This window comes from Sparus aurata, chromosome 8, assembly GCF_900880675.1.
Source record: "Sparus aurata chromosome 8, fSpaAur1.1, whole genome shotgun sequence".
Classification (NCBI taxonomy): Eukaryota; Metazoa; Chordata; class Actinopteri; order Spariformes; family Sparidae; genus Sparus; species Sparus aurata.
Genome location: NC_044194.1, coordinates 21,473,997 through 21,497,772, shown reverse-complemented (window position 1 = coordinate 21,497,772; position 23,776 = coordinate 21,473,997). Strand labels below are relative to the sequence as shown.

The 23,776-nt window shown below is 40.0% G+C and overlaps 1 protein-coding gene across 5 annotated transcripts in view; it reads left to right on the top strand.

Annotated features, from left to right (window-relative positions):
* Nucleotides 1-23,776, top strand: part of LOC115586852 (alpha-1,3-mannosyl-glycoprotein 4-beta-N-acetylglucosaminyltransferase C-like) — a 56,984-nt gene that overhangs the window by 3,121 nt on the left and 30,087 nt on the right. Inside the window, exons 1-2 of one of the 5 annotated variants that reach the window (XM_030426256.1) lie at nt 11,386-11,687; nt 17,554-17,635. In XM_030426256.1, coding sequence (XP_030282116.1) covers nt 17,581-17,635 — 55 coding nt within the window. In that variant the 5' untranslated portion in view covers nt 11,386-11,687; nt 17,554-17,580. Of the gene's footprint in view, nt 1-11,385; nt 11,756-17,553; nt 17,640-23,776 lie in introns of those variants that run through there. The other 4 variants (XM_030426255.1, XM_030426258.1, XM_030426257.1 and 1 more) reach the window with 4 other exon arrangements.

Sequence of the window (23,776 nt, the reverse complement as noted above, 5' to 3'; positions counted from 1 at the left end):
CCGGGGATCCAAACCAGCAACCTTCCGATCATTGGTCCACCAGCTCTACCCACTGAGCTACAGCCGCCCCGACATTCCGCACGTCTCATACTTAATCGTCACGCCAACGTAAAGATTGCATATCCAAACCTTTATTGTATTGCCACTGTTCAAATTATTAGATTTTTTGATACATATAACATGAGAAAACCAAAACAATAAAATCAAACTTTTGTGCCTTTATAGGAGATTTAAGGTGGTTTTGAGTTGTTAGTGCAAAATGTGTCAATAGGAGATTCCATCCAGTCACAAGATTACATTTTGGCAATGCATGTTTCAGGAAACAAAGGATATGTTGCATTACTTAAAGCGAAACTCTCACCAAAAAGCAACCGAGGCTTTATTTGGGATTGAATATGAGTCAAACCTTCGTGTGAAAGCATAATTACGACGAAAGAGGCACTTTTAAGATTTACCGTAGTTTCGGTTTTGGGCACGTTAATTTTGAACGGGAGTGCATGGGGCAAGACATGCTAGCTTCAAAATCGCTATTTTCAGAACACTAAGAAGGCTCGACACAACATGAAACTTTGCTCGTAGCCTCACTGGGGCACGCTTGAGGAGCGGTTCACCATTACTCTCCTTGCCTGTCAGGTTGCACTCGGGGTTCAGCACTTTTTGTCTGGCATGACGGCGACGCGCAGGAGCGCAGCAGCTAACGTGAGTAGTTCAAAAACCTTCTTTTTCATAAACTCTGTGTACACAAACAATGGGCCTCATTCATGAACCGTTCTTACGAACAAATTTGTTCTTAAGTCCCACCTACAAAGACTTTACGAAGATTGTGGCATTCATGAATTTTTTCTTATCTAGGATTTTTTCTTAGGCAAGAACAAATCCTACGAACACTCAGGAGAACTCTTACGCACATTTCAGTGCCGAAATGTTGGCATGGTTGTGTTTTCTTCTCTTGTGTAGTTCAATAAAATGCAATATTACAGTGACAATTCTGTCATATGTATTCATTTATTTATTTATTTAATATTTTTGGTAATTTACAAAGAATTTAAATTCTAAAATAAATTAAATGTGCCAATGATTTAAGATAAATCAAGTAAATTGGAAACATGCCATCAATTAGTGACCCCCCCACCCTATTTATATGTGGCATTTCTCCATCCAAGGCCCGCAAAACAATGGCATGTATATTGCTCCTGTGGCTTTCATCAATGTAAGAACACAGCTGCGAACAATTCTGAGGCTTACGAACGAGTTGGTGAATCTGACGTAGGGTTTTCTTAAGGAACCTCTTAAGAACAACTTAAGAAAGAATCTAAGAAGATTCTTAAGAAGATATTAGTGAATGAGGCCCAGTGTTCTCAATGCTCTTGTTCATGAGTAGTGATGCTATGAGCAAAGTTTCATGTTGTGTTGAGCCTTCTTAGTGTTCTAAAAATAGCGATTTTGAAGCTAGCATGTCTTGCCCCATGCACTCCCGTTCAAAATTAACGTGCCCAAAACCGAAACTACGGTAAATCTTAAAAGTGCCTCTTTCGTCGTAATTATGCTTTCACACGAAGGTTTGACTCATATTCAATCCCAAATAAAGCCTCGGTTGCTTTTTGGCGAGAGTTTCACTTTAAGGTTCAGTTCTCAGTTTTATCTTGTTACACCGCTGTGTTTCTGATCTGTAAGGCCTTACGCATTAAACCCACTTTGGTAAGGGTTTTCGGAAAGGATCATGTTTTGGCTTAATATATCTGTTTTTGTCACAACAAAAACACCTGGTTTTGTTGTGACAAATATGATTGTGTACCTAAAGGTAACCAGTGATGTCAGCTTTACAAATGTTAAAACCCGGCCATTCCTCCTCGAAAGTATCCAGTGATTTCATGATCAATTGCCACCAGTTCACAACGTGGTAAACATCTGGAAGTAACTTCAGATTTAGTCTTGTGTGATTCCTCATGGCTTGTAATAGCCAAAATATTGCTCATGTGCTTCTGCCACTGACTTCCAACAGGGTTTTTTCTTTTTAGGTCGGCTTTATTTCACCACTGTCAGTGCAGCCTTTTCACTAAGGCAGTGAGGTTTCAAGCCGAAGCGTCTCATGGATCCAAGAAGTAAACTGTTCACAGCCTCATTCATTCATTTAACCACTCATTCATTCAGTCAAGGGCTCACAGTGAGTTTGTTATAAGGCAGACATGTCAAATACCTACTTTTGCATTGTCTGTAGACACCATTCATCCTCTTCCTCCTCTTCCTCCTCATCTGCAGCACTGCTGAACTGTGTCAGCTGGTTCACCTCCATGACACCGTGTCTTTGTTTACAACTTTTTTTACATTCTTAGCATAAAAAATAAAGCTCATTATTCTCCATTCAGAAGCAGCCATTTGCTGCCAATTATACTTACCCCCGAGTGACATAATCCATCATCGTTTACATCCTGTTTCTGTGCTTTAGTCATTTTTGGTGTTTTCATAATCAGCACCGCCTTTTATTCCCTGTCAATCTACTGTTACCCACATGAGCAACCAGCTGTCACATCCTCGTTGTTTTATTTTAGCTGTCTAACTGTCTAATTAAACTTAGAATGTTGTGAATCAGTTTTGGGAAATGTAAACTCAGACACAGCAAAAAAAAATAAAAACTGTTGTAAAAGCATCTTAACTGGCTGTTGCTCCAGACAGATTTGTTTTTAGTGTTTCAAGGGCTAACACACCGTTGTCTGAATTCTAATTCTGCAACCCAAAATCAAACCAAACAACCTCAACAAAAGCAACCAACTCCATTGTCACAACAATAAATAACAGAGACAGATGAATAATTATGGCGAGGGGGATCAATTCCAATTCAAAGTTTCTGACAAGCTAATGGATGGAGTTCAAGTTGGGCCGCGGAGGTGATGTAAAGTGCTGCCGGCCGCCAGAGATGAAGGAAAATTCTCAGCTCCGCGGCTATGATCCACTACATTCTCTCTGTGATTGGAAATCTGATGATGTATGGAGGGAGATGAGGGAAAGTATTGACTTTTTTTTTGCCTCGCACAATCATCGCTCTCATTGCATAGCTCAAGGTCCCGTATTAATCATTCATCGCATCAGGAATTAATGCTATTTTCAGAGGTGGGAGAGGTAGTCAAAGCCTTTACTTAACCAATACCACACTGTAAAAATGCTCTATTACAAATAAAAGACCTCCATTTAAAGTCCTACTCAAGTAAAAGTACATAAGTATTATCTGCTAAATGTACTTAAAGTATGAAAAGAGGACATACTCAGTCTGCAGAAACTGGCCTGTGTAACTTATGTATTATTTTGCTTCTTTAGTAGATTGTTAATACTGATGCAACAATGTGTAAGTAGTAAATTCACTCTTGTAGTCGGTCAAGGCTGAGCTGGTCTTAACTGCTTTGTAGTTTGGACAGTGGCTGTCAGTGGTGGTCGAGCCCCCATCAAAGATCACAAGATTAATCTGACGGGTGGTGAGATGATTGACCGGACTGAAGAGATAAACTTAATTCTAACACACCAATCTATGTTCACTTTTTGGAAGATAGTCTATTCTGTGCTTTTTTTATGAGGTGTGGAAAAGTTTAACGTATTTAACAGATATTTAAATGAACTAACCAGAGACAGGTGGCAAATATCTCTTTGACGAAGCCGCTTACAATTCATAGACATCAGAAACTTGACAAAAAACCCTGACCAGACACTGTATTTCAGTAAGCAGTCACAAGACAAAAATATTTATCAGTCACTGGTTTATTCTTTAACAATGTGTTGTGTGTGTGATACTCATACTTGTCATTTACACTGGGGACACTGGAGTCTTGTCTGCACCACCTTAACCTCCAAACTGTCATTGTTCATTAGATAATAGATGTGATATGTTGTAAAATCAGAATGTATTACATTAGATGGACTGATTACCTAATTAGCTGATGTTAGTTTGAAAAGCCATCTGCACCTTATTTGTCCAATTTAATGGAACATAATAAGATTGCATAGTTTCTTCTGTCTTCTCCCCTTTTCCTCTTGGACATCATGCGGTTTGGGTTGATTTAAATTATGCTACTTCATTTAAAAGCAAATGTTAAGTGAATTATTGTTCTTGTCTATGATTGATTAGCCCGCAGCAGCCCCTCATGTTGAGATTGACAGCTGTGGTTTTTCATTATACAGAGTTAAGCATGTTAAATGTGTGGATTTAGAGCAAAAAAGAAAATAAATAATTTCAATGTTTTTAAAATAAATATTGATAAATACACAAGTAATATAGTACTTACTGCAGTTGAATTGTTTTCACATATCGATATTTAAACCTTGTGGTTTGAATGAGTCATTGGTCTATTTGGGGTTATTTGCGCAGTCAGGGCTGTTGTATATTGTTTTTATCTGACCCCTTGTATCCCAACCACTTCTAGATCAAAGTGACACCCAAAGTGACAGCCACCACTTTAGTATTTCCATTTCAAGCTATTATTATAGCATCACTACTGTATAATATATAGTAGTGATGCTGTTTTTAAATGTGAAAGAAAGAGAGTGTACTGGAAGAATGTTCTTGGAAAAGACATTTTGAAGCTCTAAAATCCACTCAGTGATGACATGAATCAGACGAAAACATTACAACAAGGTTAGCCTTTGTCACTTGTGTGTCTGTAACTGTGGCTGTTACTCATTCTCTATCTGGCTGCAAGGTTTACCATGCACCAAGTTGTCATAACTTTGTTTGGCAGCTGAATATGATAAGATCTTCTCTTTAATGCGTTCCAGATGGAGAAAACAGTCATTTGCATCTACCATCAGCGAGACAAGACAAGCTTGGCCTGAGAAAATTCGATCACTTTCTTTCTCACCACTCTGCCCCCGTTCCTGTATTTGTGATGGTCTAAAGTGTCATCTATCGACCTCAAATGCTCTCAGAGCAACTTGAACTTTTAAAACAGTTAATGAAGACTTGTTCTGACACATTCGCCGTTGATTTTTCTGGCAGGAAATCCATATTCATATTTCACAGAGAAGAAGGTCATGCAGCGCAACGCCAAGAGACCAGTCACCCGTAGATGTCTGTGAGCAGGACTTTGCATCGCCTCATCAATTTTTAATTGATTTATTCATCTATTCATGAATTAGCTTAGCTTGTCTCCAAAGCACACATGAATATCTAAAGTACACACCAGGCCCCTGATGTGTAATTGCATTCCCTTGTTGTGTCAGTAGTCAGCTGACTGTCGCTCATCATCACGGCTGATAATGTTCCAGCTTGTTTGCAACTTAGAGAAGCTGACAAGGAACTTTCCCTTTAATGAAGTCGCTCCCTGGAGCAGATTGTTGAAATTAGAATTAACAGCTATGTTCCCTGGACAAAATACTGCAAATAATGTCTTTAATCAGGCGCGTGGAGAATATCGAGGCATTGACGGGTCTGCTGGGCACTGAAGCCTGTTTTCTATTTGACTGGACTGAACATTGACAGTGGCTCTCGACTCCTGATAAAATAATCGTCTTGACTCCCGCTGCATAGTTTAGATTAATTTAGCCTAAAATGTAATATATTTTTGGGGAAAGTTACCCTGAAGTAATATATGTCATTTGCTTTGATAATGAGGACAACACACATTAATCAACATTTCCATAAATGAGCCATGTGTTAGCTAGCTGGCATATTTTCAACTCCAGTCCTTTGGCAAAATGTTCCGAAACCAACGAACACTGGACAGTGATACAGCGCTCAAAGCACATATAAAATAACATCCACCATTCGGTAAACAGTATGTAGCCACATAGAGTACAGTATTGTAAAGATATTGTGTTAAAATATTACTTTGGTAGAAGTGGAAGTCTATCATATGAATTGTACTTGAGTAAAAGTCTTAAAGTATAAGATATTTGTATATATGATATGAAATTAATGTTAGTATTAAAAGTGATCCTGTTGGCAATGAAGTTAAGCATGAAAATTGCACATATGTATGTACGTGTATGTATATACAATATACTATGAGTCAACCTATTAAAGACTTTTTCTTTTACATAAGTAATATCTTATATGTGACTCTATGTATGACTTTTGGGTACTTTTAGCACTGGTTTTAAGACACAAATATACAAAAATATGATAATACCACGCTCATAGTAAAGTACTGTTAAATACACCCACACACATCAAGACTATGCAAGGCAGACCAGGCAACAGACAGATGGCATGGACAAGTTAGAAGAATAATGATCATGTGCTTTCGGGGCCATCAGACTTATAACTCTTAATTTTTACCTCAGTTTAAAAATGTTTTAGTGTTCAGGCTTGTGTGTTGTAATAAAGAATGTATATCTTTTCATACCAAAGTCAAATTTTTTAAATCCCTCTGGCATTTCAACTTTAAAGACCCTGAAAGGACCTGAAAAAGGTTTCGCACATTGAAGCGCATCAACTATATTAAATTGCACTCACTTCACATTACTGCTGACGTTTTTCCATACAAACTTTTATTTTATTGTTTTTTATCACTGGTTTCAGCTCAGTCCACAATCGTATGAAAATCAAGTACCGGTGACCTAAATGTGCTTAAGATACATTATTCTTTTAGCTTTAGCTTTTTGTCAAAGCTACACAAGATTGCAGGATAATAGTGTAGCGGTCTAGAATCTCTCCATGTTGGCATCTTAAAGAACGTCTTGACATCGAAGATTTGGGTTGACAGCTGCTAACCAGTATTATTTAAATGCAGTAAACGACTGCACTTACCCTGTGTTTTTTCCCGGCGTCTACTTTTTCTCATTGTTGATTTTCTTGGTTGGATTTTTGTAACACGACGGCCCATGAATGCAATGTGTTTCTGCAGATGATTCAAATATTAGATGGTGCGTCCTTGAGTGAATCGCAGCTTTCTTTGAATAGGGCAGAGCTAGCAACAGTGTCATTAGGTTATTCTACTGAGTGTTGGGAATTGATATAAATGAGTGGCTGCTTAGAAGATAGGAAATAAATATGAAAAGAAAAGGTATCCTCCAGGTGAAAAGGTAAATGCATGCAGGTGAGACAAATGTTGCAACAAGACAAATGTCTTTCCTCAGTTCCCTAAAGAGCTCATCAATTACAGGAACTATCTGTGAAATTTTAAAGTTGACTTTGCTTGAAATAAGCCAGGAAACCAATTACCTCAGAATTACCAAATAAAGTAGATTATTACATTTAAATTGTATGAGCTCAAAAGTCCACTTTTAATTATTTGTCTACTTTATTTGGTTTCCTTGATTTTGATTTTGTTTTTTTTCACCTTACAGATTTTTACAGTGCAGTTTCATCATGATGCGATATTATATCAGTTACTCAAACAGCGATTTGGTGCAAACGCTCGTCAAAGTCAGTCGGGGGGGGGGGGGGGGGCACGGACGGACAGACGGTCATCAACTCTGTCAGCCGGGGAACGGATGGACGCTCATCGCCTTCGGCCGGGAGCTCCTAGCCGTCAACCGGGGGACGGATGGACGGACGGACGCTCGTCACCGTCACGTGCGGAGTATAGCGGCGCTGACCTAGCGGTATAGCGGCGCAGCGCCGCTGTTCCACCGTCTGGGGAGAACCCTGCTTAGGCGGAAGGCAAAAATGCTTGGGCGCCGCGCCTAAGCCGTATGATGTCAGGGAAAACCCTGTTAATACCGCTTACCTCCTTCAAGGCCGAACAGTCTCCTTTAATTCGATCAAGTCTCATCCATTATCAAATTAAATATATTTAAATCTGCTAGATCTGGATTTTTATTTGGCTCCACATCAAATTGTACTCTGATACCAGCTAAATAAATATGTCTAATTTTACATTATTCCTTGAAAATGTAGCCTGTAAGGAAAACGTGATAAAAACATGCCACTGGAGTTTCAAAATAAAGTCATGTCTTAAAGATGATTATATGGATGGATGCTTTTACTTTGCATCAGTATATTGGATCGTTGGTATTTGAATAGATATATTAAGTCGGATCAATGTAACACCCCTGAAGCGCCTAACCCTCTTCAGAAGATGATTAAAAACACACATAATAATTTTCAAAATATCTGCTAGAAGTCAAAATTTTTTATTTAATGATATGTCTAAGAGCAGCAGTTTCCTTCAACACTGTCAATATTTGTTTGATGTCTGATATCTGTCCCCCGCGTTTTTGTTTTTTTTCCATCCAAAAGGAGCCCATTGATAAAGACCTCGCCTCTGAGAATGGAGCTCTGCATATTGGACCATCCCACTGGTGCATAACTACATCGCAAGACTGAAAAATATCGTATATGCATTGGTACAAATCCCAGATCTGAATCTGTGTGTCCTCCAGGGAAATCTGCACACCAAATCTCAACCAAGTAAATTGTATATTCTTGAGGCTAGGAAACAGACCTGCAGATAGTGATTCATATAAAACCCACAAATAAAAACTAACAAGAAGGACAATAAGACGACTCCTGATTACCACAGAGAATCTGGTTCCCGATAAGAGCAGGACAGATGTTCCAGCATTCCTCTTTAATTTCCTGTTTGCATGAAAGCTGCTGCACTTGAATTAGGCTAATGCTTAACAGGAGTGTTGTAACAGCGGGGACTCTGTGTTGGTGCGTGGTGTTACATGGTGTGAACTGAATGATTTAGGACGCTTGAATTTTAAAACAGCTGCGGCGTATCTTCAGATACACAAACGCGACAACACCGAGAGCTCTTCACGCCCGCAACATGGGCACATCTGTGATTTTGCTATTAATCTCTTTTTCATGCCGAATTAGGACGAATATCATACAAGGACATGGCAGCATGGAGAATATATGCAATCTACATTTTAAGGGGCTTGGAGGCTAATTATAATTGCAAATTGGCAACTTGACTCCTGGCCCTTTTTCGGCACAGACCCAGTTTGAACTGATCATTAAAGGCAACATCCACTAAAAATTCACAGTCCTCAGATCCTCTTACTCTGGGCAGTTTGATGTTCTGCTTGTTTTTTTTAATTTAGATTTCTGCCTCTTACGCAGAAACCATGTACATAAATCATCCATTAGATTAAGTTATGGAGTTAATCGACAAAAAATGTATCAGCAAAGAGTGGAAGAGTTGATGTTCCCTGACAGTATTTATATGAAGTATATGTCAGGTAGGTAAAGGAGTCAAAGAAGAGTCAGTTGAATTTAAGAGAGACTAAAACATTAAATAACCTACCTGCATCAATAGAGTCGTCACAGGACTCTTTATAAATCAGGACTCATTGTTTGTCTATCATCACATGATTTGTTACGCCTTCCGTTATTTGACAAATAAGATAAAGTCAGGTTTTAAAGATGTAATTAAATGAATTCCACTGGTGGAGTTTCTGGCAAGCTATTTTCTCATAGCTTCCTGCAAATCCCCCCAGAAGAGCCACTCTACAAGTCTGAGGGTTAAATCTTCCTCCTCATCCTTCTCACTACTGTTAGAATTAAATCTAGTGTGTGCTTGAAACAAATTAGTCAATGTGTCGTCGTCTCTATATCTCAGTATCATCTAAACTCGATTGCGATTATAGATGTTCCTGTTGGACCAGTCAGGATAAAATGATGACAGTTTCTGCAAACGACATATATGTTCAAATTTTTCACATGTCATAGGCTACAAACACATTAAATGTTACTGTCAATACATGTTTATGACCTGAATTTCATATGATGAGGAGGAGGAGATGGTGGTGCGTTACAAGCGAAAGGCGGCCAAGCCCGTGACTACAGCTCGACTCTGTGTTTCAACATTCGTTTGTGTGAAACCACTGTATATTTTTTCATGATTATTACTATTGTTTTCATGATGGATAAAAAAAAAAAACACAAATCACCACCCTGATATAAAAAAAAGCACAGAAAAGACTCTATTTCCTACAGAAACTAGGGAAGGCTAAATTCCAGAGACAGATTCAGGTTAACTTTTACAGAAGAGCAGCAGAAACATCACAAACTGTCATAGTTAGTGCATGACCAGGACAGGACGGCTGTGCAGTGTGTGATCGCCCAGAATCACTTGTACCATCTACAGAGCATCAGCGACACTGGTGAAGTGACATTTCTGCACAGAGCCCGAAGGATTCTAAAAGACAACACCCAGCCCAGCTACAGTCTGTTCACCCTGCTGCCACCCGGCAAAAGATCCAGAAGTATGTGCTGCTGCACCACCAGACTACAGAGCAGCTTCATTCTCCAGGCTGTGAGACTCCTCAGTTCATCATCAACTCATTTTCCAAAATAGATGTCGCAAAAAGGGCATTTTTTTGTTTTTAAAATCCTATTTATCCATTTTTAAAATTATGTAAAACCATAAGCTGTCATTCAATAACAACTGACTGTAACAAGTTGACATGGAGCACCAAAGTAAGATGAAACAATACTGAATACAAACATCCAAGACACACAATTATGGGCAATTAAGAAATACAATACAATGGGACACAAAGAGGTTAATAGGAAAAGAAAGAAAGAAGAATGCATCTCTATGCAGAGAGAACAATATAACAGTATAGTGATATTCTTACCAAGTAAAACCATCACTTATTCACATTTCTATTCGTCGTTTACAGCTGTTTTTACGAGCTGGAATCGCCATCAACCGCTCGATATGTATGAGTGCTGCTGTTCCCATTTCAAGTGATACTCCTCCACCTTATCAAGCACTCTTTATGATAATCATTCAAAGGCCACCAGCTGAACGAGAGAGGCGTGCCACAAATTTAATGTCGGTGCAGAGGAGGCGTTCCATTCTCGGAACAAAAGTTTCCGCCCAAACATAAGGACAGTTTGGGTCTTATCAGCTAGTGGTGCAGTCAAGTCACTTAATGCAGAGGCGTCACCCAAAATGAACAGACTTTGGGAAAAAGTGATATCACCACCGGTTTTATTTTAAGGAGACCTCGGGGGAATTTCCATGCCCTGATTGTGGCGACCAAAACATCAGATCCGACAACCGTGTTGTTTTCAGCATAATGATCTGAAAAAACAAAACCAAAAAAACTGCTAAGTTTTCCACAGATAACAACTAAACTGTGAGTTTTAGCTGTTAATAATGGACTCGTGTCTGTCCAACTCTTATACAGATGTTCGATGTGATCAACAGTTTTGTTACTTTTTAGCTGAGACGTGCAGAGGAAAAACACATTAAGTGGTTTTCTGTTATTTGGGGGCGTGTAGTGAGGACAGAGATCTTTACAGAAAGCTGCGAATGATGTTGTCCTGCACACTTTTAAATTTAGCTTTCCAAGTGCAGACATACTTGTGGTCGTGCAGCTGTGGTGCGATGCTTTGCCTCTTTAAGGCAGACAATCCGAACAGAGAGAGAGTGAGGGAGAGGGAGAGGTGGTGGGGAGGGTGTTGGGGTAGAGCGAGGAAGAGCGAGAAGTGAGAGCCAATAAGAGGCAGTGGGTGCAGACACACTCTGTTTGTGACACCTTGTGGTGGAGAGTGAGGGGGTGGCAGAGATGGAGAGAGAGGGGGGCACTGCCGAATAGAGAGAGAGAGAGAGAGAGAGAGAGAGAGAGAGAGAGAGAGAGAGAGATCAAAGAAAGAGACAGAGGAGGAGAAACAAGGATGAGAGATAGTGGCTCTGCAGCGAGAGCGAGCGCCCTGCCAGCCTTTGCAACGTGTGTTTACTCCACTTTTCCTGAGAGCCGGTTATCTTCCCTCTGCGTGAGTCATGGAAGTGATTTAGGTGAGTGGAGCGGCACGGAGCAGCAGTGGAAAGCCACAGACCTGTGTGTGCGTCTGCACTGTGGGCAGGTAAGCTCACTCTGCATCTCTCTCTGGGTCTAATTTTCACAGTTTTCTCCTATTATCTGCTTTTTCATCTCTGTTGTCTGTGAGGAAAAGTGAACAACTTCCGCAGAGTTTCTGTCTTGTTCAATTTTACTTCTCCTTTCGCTCCGTACACCCCCTCTGATAGGCTCCATTCTTTAAATTTCTCCTTGCAGTCAAAGGATTGTTTGTGCTCATGCAGGCTGTACAGTGGGACTGTGTAAAGTGTGCGAGGCATGCTGCGGCTCCTCTCTGACAGTCTGAGCAGCGTTTAGTGTCTGTGTATTGACAGGCGGGCTCACTGGGACCGAGGGTTGGAAGAGGATGAGAGGGAGATGAGTCAAATCTCTGCTTGAGGGACCAGGAGGGTTACAGCATCAGCGGTGATCATCCCGATCTATTCGAGAGCTGAGAAAGAAAAAAGATAATCCTGCGCAAATAAGCCCTGGCTGCATGTCAGATTGTACACTGCATATTTTTTTTGGTTGTGTTTTGCTTTCGTAACACATCTTGTATAAAAATGTGTGCATCCCGGATTCTGTTTGCCACATTGGCTTAGGAGCCGGATCTTTCCCCCCCGGGCATCCCGTCACGTCCACGCTGACTGAAGCATGCAGTCGGTGGTGTTTGGAGGTGTAGAGAAGGCAGGTGATCACAGATTTGTGGCTCAGCCCTCCTGAATGACAGCTGAGCTCTATCACAGCTTTCATCATGACTCAAGCTGGTAAACTGCAGCTCAGCTTGTGACACAAATCCCCGTCCCCTCAGCGATGTGGGAATAACCTGCCTTCATCTCACCGTTGGATTAGAGTGATTTACTGTTGCTCCCCATCAGCCCAGCTGTGTTTGCGTGGGGTTTGACCTATAATGGCGCCTAATGGTATCATATGTTATATCCGGGAGGACACTGTCAAACAGGACGCTGTCGCCAGCCACATCCAGTTGTAATATGGCAGTTGTTATTAATGTTAGCTCTCCCCGTGACCCCCATCAAAACTACTACTGGCACAGGTGCTGGACAAGAATTAATGGACCTCTTAAAATTAGAAATTACATTTATTGCTGGCTGGATTTACCGTCAGCGAGGATCTCCATCACTCTCTCTCTCTGTAAAGGACAAGTCCAGAGGATATTTTTGTCTTTGTTGGCTGGCCCACAAAGTAGTCCTCGACACGGGCTTTGATTGAATGTACAAAATATTAGGGTCATCTCCCGTATATCGATCTCCAGCCCCTTTTCTCTGCATCGCTGTTATCCTGTAGCTTAAAGATCTTTCTCATTGATTTGTCTGCTTCTCTTTAACTTCAGCCCCTCTGTTGTGATTGGTATAGACTTTATACTGAGAATCAATAAAGAAAGACGGCTCTTACCTGGACTGACCTCGTTCCTGTTCTCTGTGGAAAGAGAAAGCGTCATTGACATGTTTAGATTAGGTTCGCTGATGTTTTTCTGGCTCTGACTGATTGAATTGCCTTGGACTTTTCAAAACCTTAACCACCTTCTTTTAAATTCAAGTTTCAGTATCCGGCTGAAATAGCTCAGACTCAAGGATCAATAAACAGGCAGAAACAATGCGAGGGCGAAGCAATCCAGCTTGTAAACAGATTTAACAACTTGCGCCGAGGCAGGTAGACTTACAAATCAACATCGTTTTGTTTTACGACATAACTATTGAGCAAGCGCAAATACTAAATTGGAGAAATAAAGCTTTAAGAGCATGGCAGGGAGGGACAGTTGTTTTGGAACACGGTCAATTTTTAAACTCTCAGCCCTGGTTTCATGTGCACTGCTTTCGCCACAGCCCAGAAACTTTGGCAACCAGGAGAAGTCGTCGTGCAAATTGCTCAAACCTAAAGGCGCAAGTCTGCATCTTGACGAGAAGTCCGGCTTTATGCTGTCAAAACCGGTGTTGTGCGTCTGGGTCTGTCCCTATCTACTCTCAAACCTTGCGCCTTTATTCGCTTACATCAGTACCCAACAGTGCACTTTGTTGTGCATCACTGCAGCAAGGTGAGAAATCGAACCACTGGAGGTCGGCGAGAAACGAGATTTGCAGTCTCTGTCAAGCTGCTCTCATATATTAAATATTAAAATTCTCAAAACTGACTTCAACAGCAAGTCGCAGCATGTTTCCTTTTTCAATCTTTCGCATGATCCTAGTCTTTTCCACACCTAACCAAAGTGTTCTGCTTACCTTAACACTGAACTTTGTGAGCATGGATACCCAACCAGGTGTTTTATCGATCTGTGCTGCCTGGTGAAGAAAAAAAGCTACCATTACACAAATCGATGCATTTGTGTATAACTCTCACAGTGTTATGACATTTCTTTTCTTCTATTATTCTACTATCTTCTTTTCTTCTGTTATTCTACTATCTATTCTTTTTGTCACAGACAGGGCTAAGTGTACTTTGAAAATATGGGGAGCAGATTTTGATACTCACAGATAGTTTCCCCTATCAAATAATGCTACAGAATCATCTCACAATACGCCATTACATGCTCAGTGGTGCAGTATAGGATGTCATAACACGCCTCCCCTGGAATCTTAAATAACGTTATAATAAAAAGGTATTGAAATCTGCTACCGATATTATTACAATACACTTACCCCTGTTTGTAATAAAAGGCAGAAATAAAGATGTCATAATACTGTGAAAGTTATACACAAATGGATCCATTCGCATAACTGTAGCATAAAAACGACACATCAATTGACAGCAGTGGTTGCTGCCTGGCTGTAACTCTAGTTCTGCATGAGAACATCGATATTAAATACATGTATAGACCTTTTTTTTTGCCTTTTCTTATTCACTTTATGTGTTACAATGAGGGGGGAAACTAGAGGAGGACCCAAATGCAGACACACGGGCGGCAGGATTGGGGAAACAAAAAGCGAGCTTTAATCTTCAAAGGCTGAAATAGTACAAAAACCAAAATGGAGTCACCAGGACCAAACAAAGTAACAACTAAGGCTAAAGCAAAGTACAACCAAAAGCAAAGTACAAATCAACAGGGGAAACCAGACACAAAAATAAGAAACATACCACCGGGGGAGACACAGGAGGAGAGACTGGAGTAAACACTACAGAACATGACGAAGAGACGAACAGAGGCTGACGGATGACGGAACGAACAGACAAGGACTGCAGGGAGAACAATGACTAAATACACAGGAACACTAAAGAGGGGATCCGGAACAGGTGAGGTGAGAGAGGAGGGGAAAAGGACAGATGAGGTAACGAAGGGAAGCACAGAGGGAAAATCACAGAGGAGACACTGAAAAGCCAGAAGAGACACAAAAAGGGCAAGGATGTAAAATAAAACACAACAAAAAGGCACTGAATCGTAACAGGTATGTGCGTTGAGCAAAGCTTTTTCATGGTCATCTACACTGTAAACATAAAGGATATAAATATAACCTGCTCCGAGCCACAGTAGCAAAAAACGCAATCCAAACAATTTTAAGATTCTTTTGGCTGGGAAGTGGGTTACAGATAGTCAGCTTAATTGGGGCTCCGTCTGGCCGAGACGTCTACATGACATCCGTTGCTTGCTGGGTCCCAAAGCTCTCTGTTCTGACAAATGTTTGCACTTCTGTATTTGAAAAAAAAAAAACACTGGCAGTGAATAAATGTCAGGCAGCAGCATAAACAAATTAGTAAGATATATTCTTCTTGTTATTCTTATTCTTGAGGAGACGGGGTTGTTCAGTTATTCATTGTGTGAGTAAACCTCAAGAGTCAGACAAATCATGATTCAGGTCTGAGTCATTTAAAATCAACAAATTTACCTTCCATCTGGCAAAATCATTATCTACCTTTTAGTAAGTGACGTTTCTATTCACTTATAAAACACACACACATAAAAAAAAAAAAAAGTCTAATCTACGTTGGAACAATGGAGAGAATGTTTTCTTATTTTCTTGGCCTTCGACGGTCTCTCCCCTTTTCAGCTTTCCCTTGGACAAAATAAACTGTGAAAAATATGGAAGGTGGGTGGACTGCATACTTTTAAAAAAAGCAAGCAAAGTCTACACCACCATCTGCTCGCACCAGGATTTTACTTTTAATCAAGCCTGCAGCCTCGCAAGAACCAGACTCTCTCTCTCACTCCTGCAATTTAGCATCTTGTACTGAAAGCGAACAGAACACACAGCATAACATGTTAGGTGCATCCTATCCAAGTCGAAATCCAAGCGTGGCTTCGCTGCCATAAACAGATGCCGCATTTGGCAAATTAGTCTGAGATTAACGCAGGTTGCTTCTTTTCTTCCTGAGCGACCTGTTATTTCCTTTTTATTTCTTAGATTTTCTTTAACTTTGTTATTTAAAAAAAAAAAAAAAAAAGTAGAATTGTAGTTCATCATAGACAATCCAACTGCTGTAAGCCAATCCTCCAAGTTCGTATGTTGAGTGACTGCAATCATGAAGTGGGTATAGTTGCCCTACTCAGAGCTCATTCATTAAATGGGATCAATGATAGTTATTTATGTATTGTATGTATCGTTCGCACACTTTTTGAAACAGCACTTGTTTTTCTTTCAGAGTGTATGTATTGCAGAATTACCAGTATTATCAGTCCGTGCTTGAGCTGCTTTACATGCACTACTCCACTGTTTCAGTGTTATCTCCTCCTGTAAATCAACCGTCCATGCAACTCCATTGAGTTTAAAAGATTCTTTACTTTTTTAAAAGAGAATGATTGACAGCACCAAACTAAATCAAGTCAAAGTTTTAAGTTTCAATTGTCAAATGTATGTACATATGTGCAGTGAAATGCAGGGTGGAAATACAGGCCAAAAAGGTTTGTGTGCAATAAATAATTAATAATAGATTAATAGCAAAAGCAATGGATGTAAATGAATAGAAGTTATAAAATCTTATAATATATAATGAACGTAAATTAAGTCAGAATAAGAACATTGCTGATTGGCCTGGTGTTTAGATCGTCAATGCAATTTTGACATATGTAAAAACGAAATGTATGTGTTTACAGTTTTCCACCGTGGAGCTTTCCCTCACATGGACCAGGGTCTAACGTTCAGGAGACATATTTTATTGTCCAAAAAGTACCTCCTCAGGGTGTTATACTCTACAAAAGTACACCAACTTTTGGGATGACTCATGCAGCACTGAACCTTTTCTGATCACTCGTGTACTCCCAGCATTTTCTTTCAGCGCCCATTTAAAAAAAAATAATAATTTATCTGCAGCCACAAACCAGTACGTTTTTTTTTCTTTTTTCACTGTGGCTCAACACTTACAGATAGTAGTATTTAACAGATGGACTGATGATTAAGTCCGGGTCATTTTTCATATGTCGGCGGACTAAATTGCCCAATCTTCGCAACACTTAAAATGTACACAGTAACGAGCCAGAGTAATGCTTAATGCGGTTCCTTGAGAGGTAGTTGTGGGAACTTTGGGAGGAAATGTGTACAACTTGTAATAGTTGTAAGGCAGTCAAATTCTGAATGTATGTTTCTGGTGATAGAAAGTAGCTCAAATTTGGAGTTGACAGCATGTGATAGAGTTGGTCACTAATGAGCCTGCTGTTTTTGTGTCTAAAGTCAGATAAAGTGTCTTCAGAAAAGAGCACTTTCATCACTCAGACTCTAATACTTAAGTCTTACTGAAAACGCACTCCTCTGTATCAAATGGCCAGACAGTTCATTTGAGGGTGTGTGGGTGAAAATGCATTACAGTCTTTTGAGCTGTAAAACTAAATGCCTCACCACATATTCCTTTCTCCTTTTCTTTGTACGCCTTTTTCTTTTCCAGGCTGTCTCATTTCATCAGTAAGGATCCATGCCAGTCCACAGAACCCTCCTACAAACAGCATACAACCTGACCACACTGGCAGGCAGGTAAGAATTAAGGATTGTCAAAGATCATAGTTTGTTTTCCAGGCCTATTTCAACAGTGCTTCAGTGTTCAGATTGGAAGGCGTTTTCTCACATTGTTTTCAAATTTTCGGTGATCGCACTTTTTGAATGTTAGAACACGCGTGACTCCTATCACCAGAACAGCAGTAGCATCATCATTTCATCTAAATGTGTCGGTTCTCGGCTTTAACTGTATGCAAAATCTAAAAACATCCTTGTGAAATGGTGATTCAGATGGCATCGGAATAACTGAAGAAAAAGCAGCAGAGATCCTGCATTAAAAACATCATATCACTTTCTAAAAGGAAGGTAACAGAGAACAGAAGTCGAAGAGTTTGTTTTCTTTCGACAAATCCCTTATGTTGAGTTCGCAACATTAATTATTCAGAAGGATGTGCTTTTTCTAGATGACAGCAACTTTAACAGTCAAAAAGTTTTCCGTGGTTTGGTGCTCTGATCGGCTGTGGAGACCCTAACATACATACGCATTAAAGATTCATCTAGACAGCTGCTCCTGGCTCAGTGCAGCATGTGTTCACGTTCCAAACTGAGCAGGAAAAATCACATCTACTTCTCTCATGAACATCCCTGGCTATTTTCACAATGATAGAGGGAAAAGGTTTTTTCACATAAGTAAACTTGAATAGACCGGAGGGGAAAAATACTGTGTTGCTTGATTATGTAAGTTTTGTCTGATACTGTGAATCCAAACGCTGACTCATGGGGTCAGCCTTATTTTACGGGTACTGAATGAAGGATTGCAACTACCTTTACTTGACTTAATAACTTGAGAATAGAGTAGAAAAAATCGACCCAATCGCCAGAATAAATGTTTGCATTAGGTCAAACTGGATTTTTCTTTTTGTTGCAACATTTTTTTTATAAGTTGAATTTTCCATTTCTCTTCTGTCACAATGCTGTGCTAATGGTCTGCTCGGGCTTAGGCACAAAAACCCTTTGACTTGGTTATGTTTTGCCTTTTAAATACTTGTTTTGGTCTCCACAAACACTGCTGGAAATGCCACAACTTAGGCCCCGTCCAGACGACAACGCTCTTTTGTGAAAACGCACATGTATTGCATCGTTTTGGCCGACTGTCCACACGGATCCTGAAAACGCACTTTTTTGAAAACGGGTCTCAGGGTGGAGAAATCTGAAAACGCAGCCCTCCTCCCGTTCTCATGTGGACAGCGAATCCGCATACTTTCCAAAACGATGACCCCATCGCCCCACCCCGCGACATCTCATAACAACAACAACAACAATGGTGGACTACATGCTCGTGTTCATGCCGCAGAAGATATTGAGCCTTTCTTGCAACTTAGTCGCCTTGTAGTTGAGTGTGTGTCGCAGCAGCAGTTCGACCTCATTACCGGTCCACACAAACGATTCTGGTTTCCTTGCACTAGCCATTTTCATCTTCTTCTTTTTGTATTTGGTTTCTCCATCTACTGTCTGTTTACAGCGCCCAAGCTTAATGCGCATGCTCCGTGTCTTCTTCTCCGTTTTTGGTGAATGTCAAGCGCCACCTATAGGCTTGGAATATGAACTACAGCGTTTTCGGTCATTTTCAGTGGATCCGTGTGGACGCAAATATTCTTGAAACGATGCTGAGGAAGACGGAGAAAAAAAAGATTGTTTTCGCCCATCTGGACGGCCCCTTGGACTCTCAACTCTCCTTGAGGTTTCACAGCCTTATTACCTTTAACTTCACCGCCATCCCCTCTGCCTCCTGAAATGAAAGTCAGTTCATTAAATGTGATGTGACCGTGCTGTGACATGTATTGTGGAATTTTTATCACAGCCTATGACTCGCACAAATTTTCGAATTTTAACATCAAACTCTCACTTGTTTTCCTGTTAGTTGTGAATTTGTTTGTCATGGTCTCAAACTCTGCCCAGAGTTTGACTGAACTTTGATCTAGAAGTACAAGATGAGAGTCAGAGGAGAGCAATGCATCTGCAGCAATATGTTTGTTGTCTCTGGTAGATTAGTTTTTTTTATTATCTCTTGTGTTTCAAAGGCGTTTGATCTGCCTCCCTCTAACTTTTCACAACTTAGAGGAGGAGAGCCTTCAGCCATCCCACAAGGCTTAATTATCCCTCAGACTGATAACAACCTGGTAAGATGGGAGGCTGAGAAGAGAACGGGAACTAAGAGGAGATAGAGATGGTAGGATTAATGGAGATTGCCTGATATTACCTGGCCTCTGATCAAAAGACTGTGTTGGCAGGCGGAGCACATAATCCTCTCGATTTCTCCTTTCCAAGCCAAAAAACTGCCGGTGCTGTGTAGCTCAATGGAAAGAGCAAGACATCACTGACCGACCTGGTCCCCAATGGGAGGGCTCATACTACTGTAAATAAATATCTGAAGGCGGGAATCACATTAAATCTTTCATCAAATAAGTCGGGGTCTCAACGCCACAATTCTGAGGCTGCTATTTTCGTCTTGCATTTTTATTAACCAAGTTTATTCTTCAGTTTGACTTAGCTATAGTCATATTCTCCATGGATAGTCCATAGAGACAGTCATTCTGGAAAATACGCTTTTTATATACTTTATCTCTCTGTCTTTTGAAGTACTGCTGAAAGTTGTCCGAATTATTATTAGGATATTTGCTCAAGGACATTTTAACTCTTTGCGTTGTACAAGATGAGAGGGTAGTGCTCAAAAGACAAAACCATGACAGAAATTAAGTATTACTATGCGTGTGATATATTTTTGTCATAACTGAGTCAATTCCAACATCCTTGTTTATTGCACTAGTGAAACATCACAGTTTCTTCTCCTTTTCTTTTCTATTCAATCTTGAAGGAGACATATTCTGCTCATTTTCAGGTTCTTCATTTTTTTCCAGCCTAAGCAAATTATATAAACAAACTCACATTTTAGTGACTGAATAAACTGAACAAACAAAGTGACCTTAAAGGACAACACAATTCCATACTGTTTTATTTTGTTTATATGTGGTTGACCCTGCCAACTTTCTAGCCCCAACAGTGTTCTGGAGACCTTATTTACTTCTGAGAACAGCTTGTTTATTCAGTTACGGAAGAAATAAACATTTCTGAGTAGGAATTTTATCTCCAAACTACATAGGGCCCCTTTAATGCTCAAAAATAGCATCAGTTTTTTTTCCTCATACTATCCAGTGCTGCATAACTGTATTCCCACTCTGTATTAGCTCCTGTCTCTTTAAGGCCCCCCCTCCCAAAAACCCAGTGCGCTCTGATTGGTCAGCTCACATGTGCCTCATCCAACACTGCTCAGAGTGTCTCTGGTCAGCTCTGTTCTGTTTTCATCTTCCAGTCAGTATTCACTTCTACCAAGGCAATAGGCATAGATTATGCAAATGTGTGACATGGCGACATCGCGTGATGTCACAAAGTCACAGAATTAAGGGAGGGGCGACTGATGAGGCAGTTCAGCGGCTGTTTTTTTCTGTGGGGGAGTGGAGCTCTTGTAGACATGAACCTATATAACACAATGAAGGAAATACAAAAGCACACTAAAAAAAAGCACAATACCAAAAAGTTTAATTAAAAAGAGATATATTGCTGAAGTTGTCACATTTGCAGAGATGATCACACATGGTCAATGCTGAGGACACATATACCTTTTTAAAAGCAAAAAAAAATAACTCTGCTGCAACTTCTCCGTTATAGCAGTCCAGCGGGGCCAATTATAAGGCCTGCAAAACAGATAAAAAAGCCTCTTTTCAATAATGCGAAGCTCACTGTGCAATCACACGTCTTTATGTCTGCTAGTGAAAAAGAACAGTGATCTATGCTCCCTATCAGGCCAAGTTATTGTGTGTGTTTTTTCTGCCGCTGAATTACGTGTAGCCAAGAATAGTCAAGTCAATAAAACCTGATAGAAAATGTGGTTTGCAACCTGCTTGTAATGGCAAGAACATATAGATATTCGTGTGCTTACAGCTTCATGCAAAACAACGTCTTTTCTGTTTTTTAAAGCCTTATAAACAACAGTCAACATTTGATTGTTCAAACCCAGTGAGGAGCTACAGCTTAGTGGTTTAAAATCTCGTTTTCTGCAGAATTATAAATCAGGGGAAACATCACTTCTACAAGTCTGGCTTGATAAACAGCGACTTTATCCTTTAACAGAGATGTCATAAAGCTAAGCTGCTTAGCAGACAGAAAAAACAGCCATTTGTGTTTGCACTAGACACTAATCTCATCCCAAAGAGAAATCTACTTAGAATTTTGTGATATAATCAAGTAATGATAATAATCTTCAGTCATTATATTGTCATAGTTGATATTTCCTGTTGTTCGTCGTGCTGTTGAATGAGTTCACAGCAGAAGAAAACAGTCATTTCCACGGTGTGATCCACCTTCAGACTGAAGGTTAACTTTTCCAGACGATATCAAATGATGATGTATGATGATATCAGATATGAGAAGAGGTGAGCTGAGTGTCCGTGTCCAATGATTCAAATACCCACTTTCACCTCTGTTGGCAAAAGTAATTATTACAAAGTCATGTGGGGCTGGAAGAAGACGAGTGGACGAGGAGAAAACACACCGTCCATTTGACTGAGGTGGAGATACGGGCAGCAGATCAAAAAGTGACTGTTTTGTTCAGATTAGTGACAGTATATGTCAGTGTGATAGTGTTTAGAGCATCCTGACTCCTGACTGTGGTGCCGTTGAAACAGGATGTGGTGAAAAGCACAGGGAGGATTAATGGAGGATTTTTTCAATATTCTGCAATAATTTGTTAATGATCTATTTGTATGAAATCCCAGCAACAAAGAACAAAAGCAACTACTGAGCTCCTTGTATAGGCATAAAAACATATTTATCACTGTTGTCATTTTCTTCTCCATATCGTCTAAATTGTGAGTTTATTGTGAGCTGGAAATGGCAGAAAGACAACTGGCAATAGTTAGAGCAATTATAGAGTATAAATTGCAATCATATTGTAATAAAACTCTTGTATTACAATATTGCTAAAGTAAAAGTACATAAGTATTGACAGCAAAAGCAAATGGTACCAAAAGTAAGTAAGAGTACTTATCGTGAAGGACTGTACAGTACTATACTGTACTGTAGTATACCGTACTGCACTATACTATGCTATGCTTTACTGTAATGTACTATGTAAGGGATAATGAATAGAACTGTGGTCATTATCGGGAAAATAAGTCCGGACAAGGGACTTATTTAATGACCGCCGTTCTATACATTATCCCGCTTATTACACGGCTACTTGCCAACACAAAAAAAAACTTCACACAGTGTGTCAGAAATATAGAAATATAGTTCGCCAAACCGAAGCCGTTTCGCTTCTTCCTCTTCGCTGCTTTCCTCTCTTTTTCTTTTCTTGACCGGTGACGACAACTCATCCTTTTGCCAAGACTTGAAATCCCCGTATCTTCCAAAAATATTAAAGTTAATGTGAAACTCATCTATGCTAGCGGCCTAGGAATAGTTTATTCCAATATGAAGTAGACTACAGATTAGCTGACATTGCATAGTAACCAAATACGCTGGGGTGATAAGTGACCGGAGCAAAGATTCAAGAGCGCGGAGTGCTACGAAATACGTGAATCAGAGGCAAAAGGCCACTTTCCTTGATGACGGTCAAACTATACGAAAATAATTGACCGCCGAATGTTGGGAAGGCCCATCCAAGTGAATAGAGCATTCTACAGCATTAAGAAGAGCCGTGTAATAAACTATATGCTTTACCTCAATTCAGTACTGTAATAATAGTAATCCTCATCATATTATTAAAAAGGACAAACATAGCAGCCAGAAGAGAATCCCAACAAAACAATGTAACAGTCAAAATATACCAACACAAAGTCGTATAAATACACGAGAAGCAGTAATATTATGGTATATAATGAACAATAAACAAATCAGCTGTTTAACAGTTCAGTAATCACTAAGTGTGTCATCAATTTGGAGCCAGAAGGACAATCAGACGGGAGCTTATCAATCCTCCGTTTATATCAGCAACCTGCTGAACCGTGAAGAGCACACGAGTCAATTCCCAACACATGCTCTGTGCTGCGCATGTGACGGTGACTCAGATCAGGGATTATTTCACTAATTAGTGAGGATACGCTCCTCGTCTTTGACAC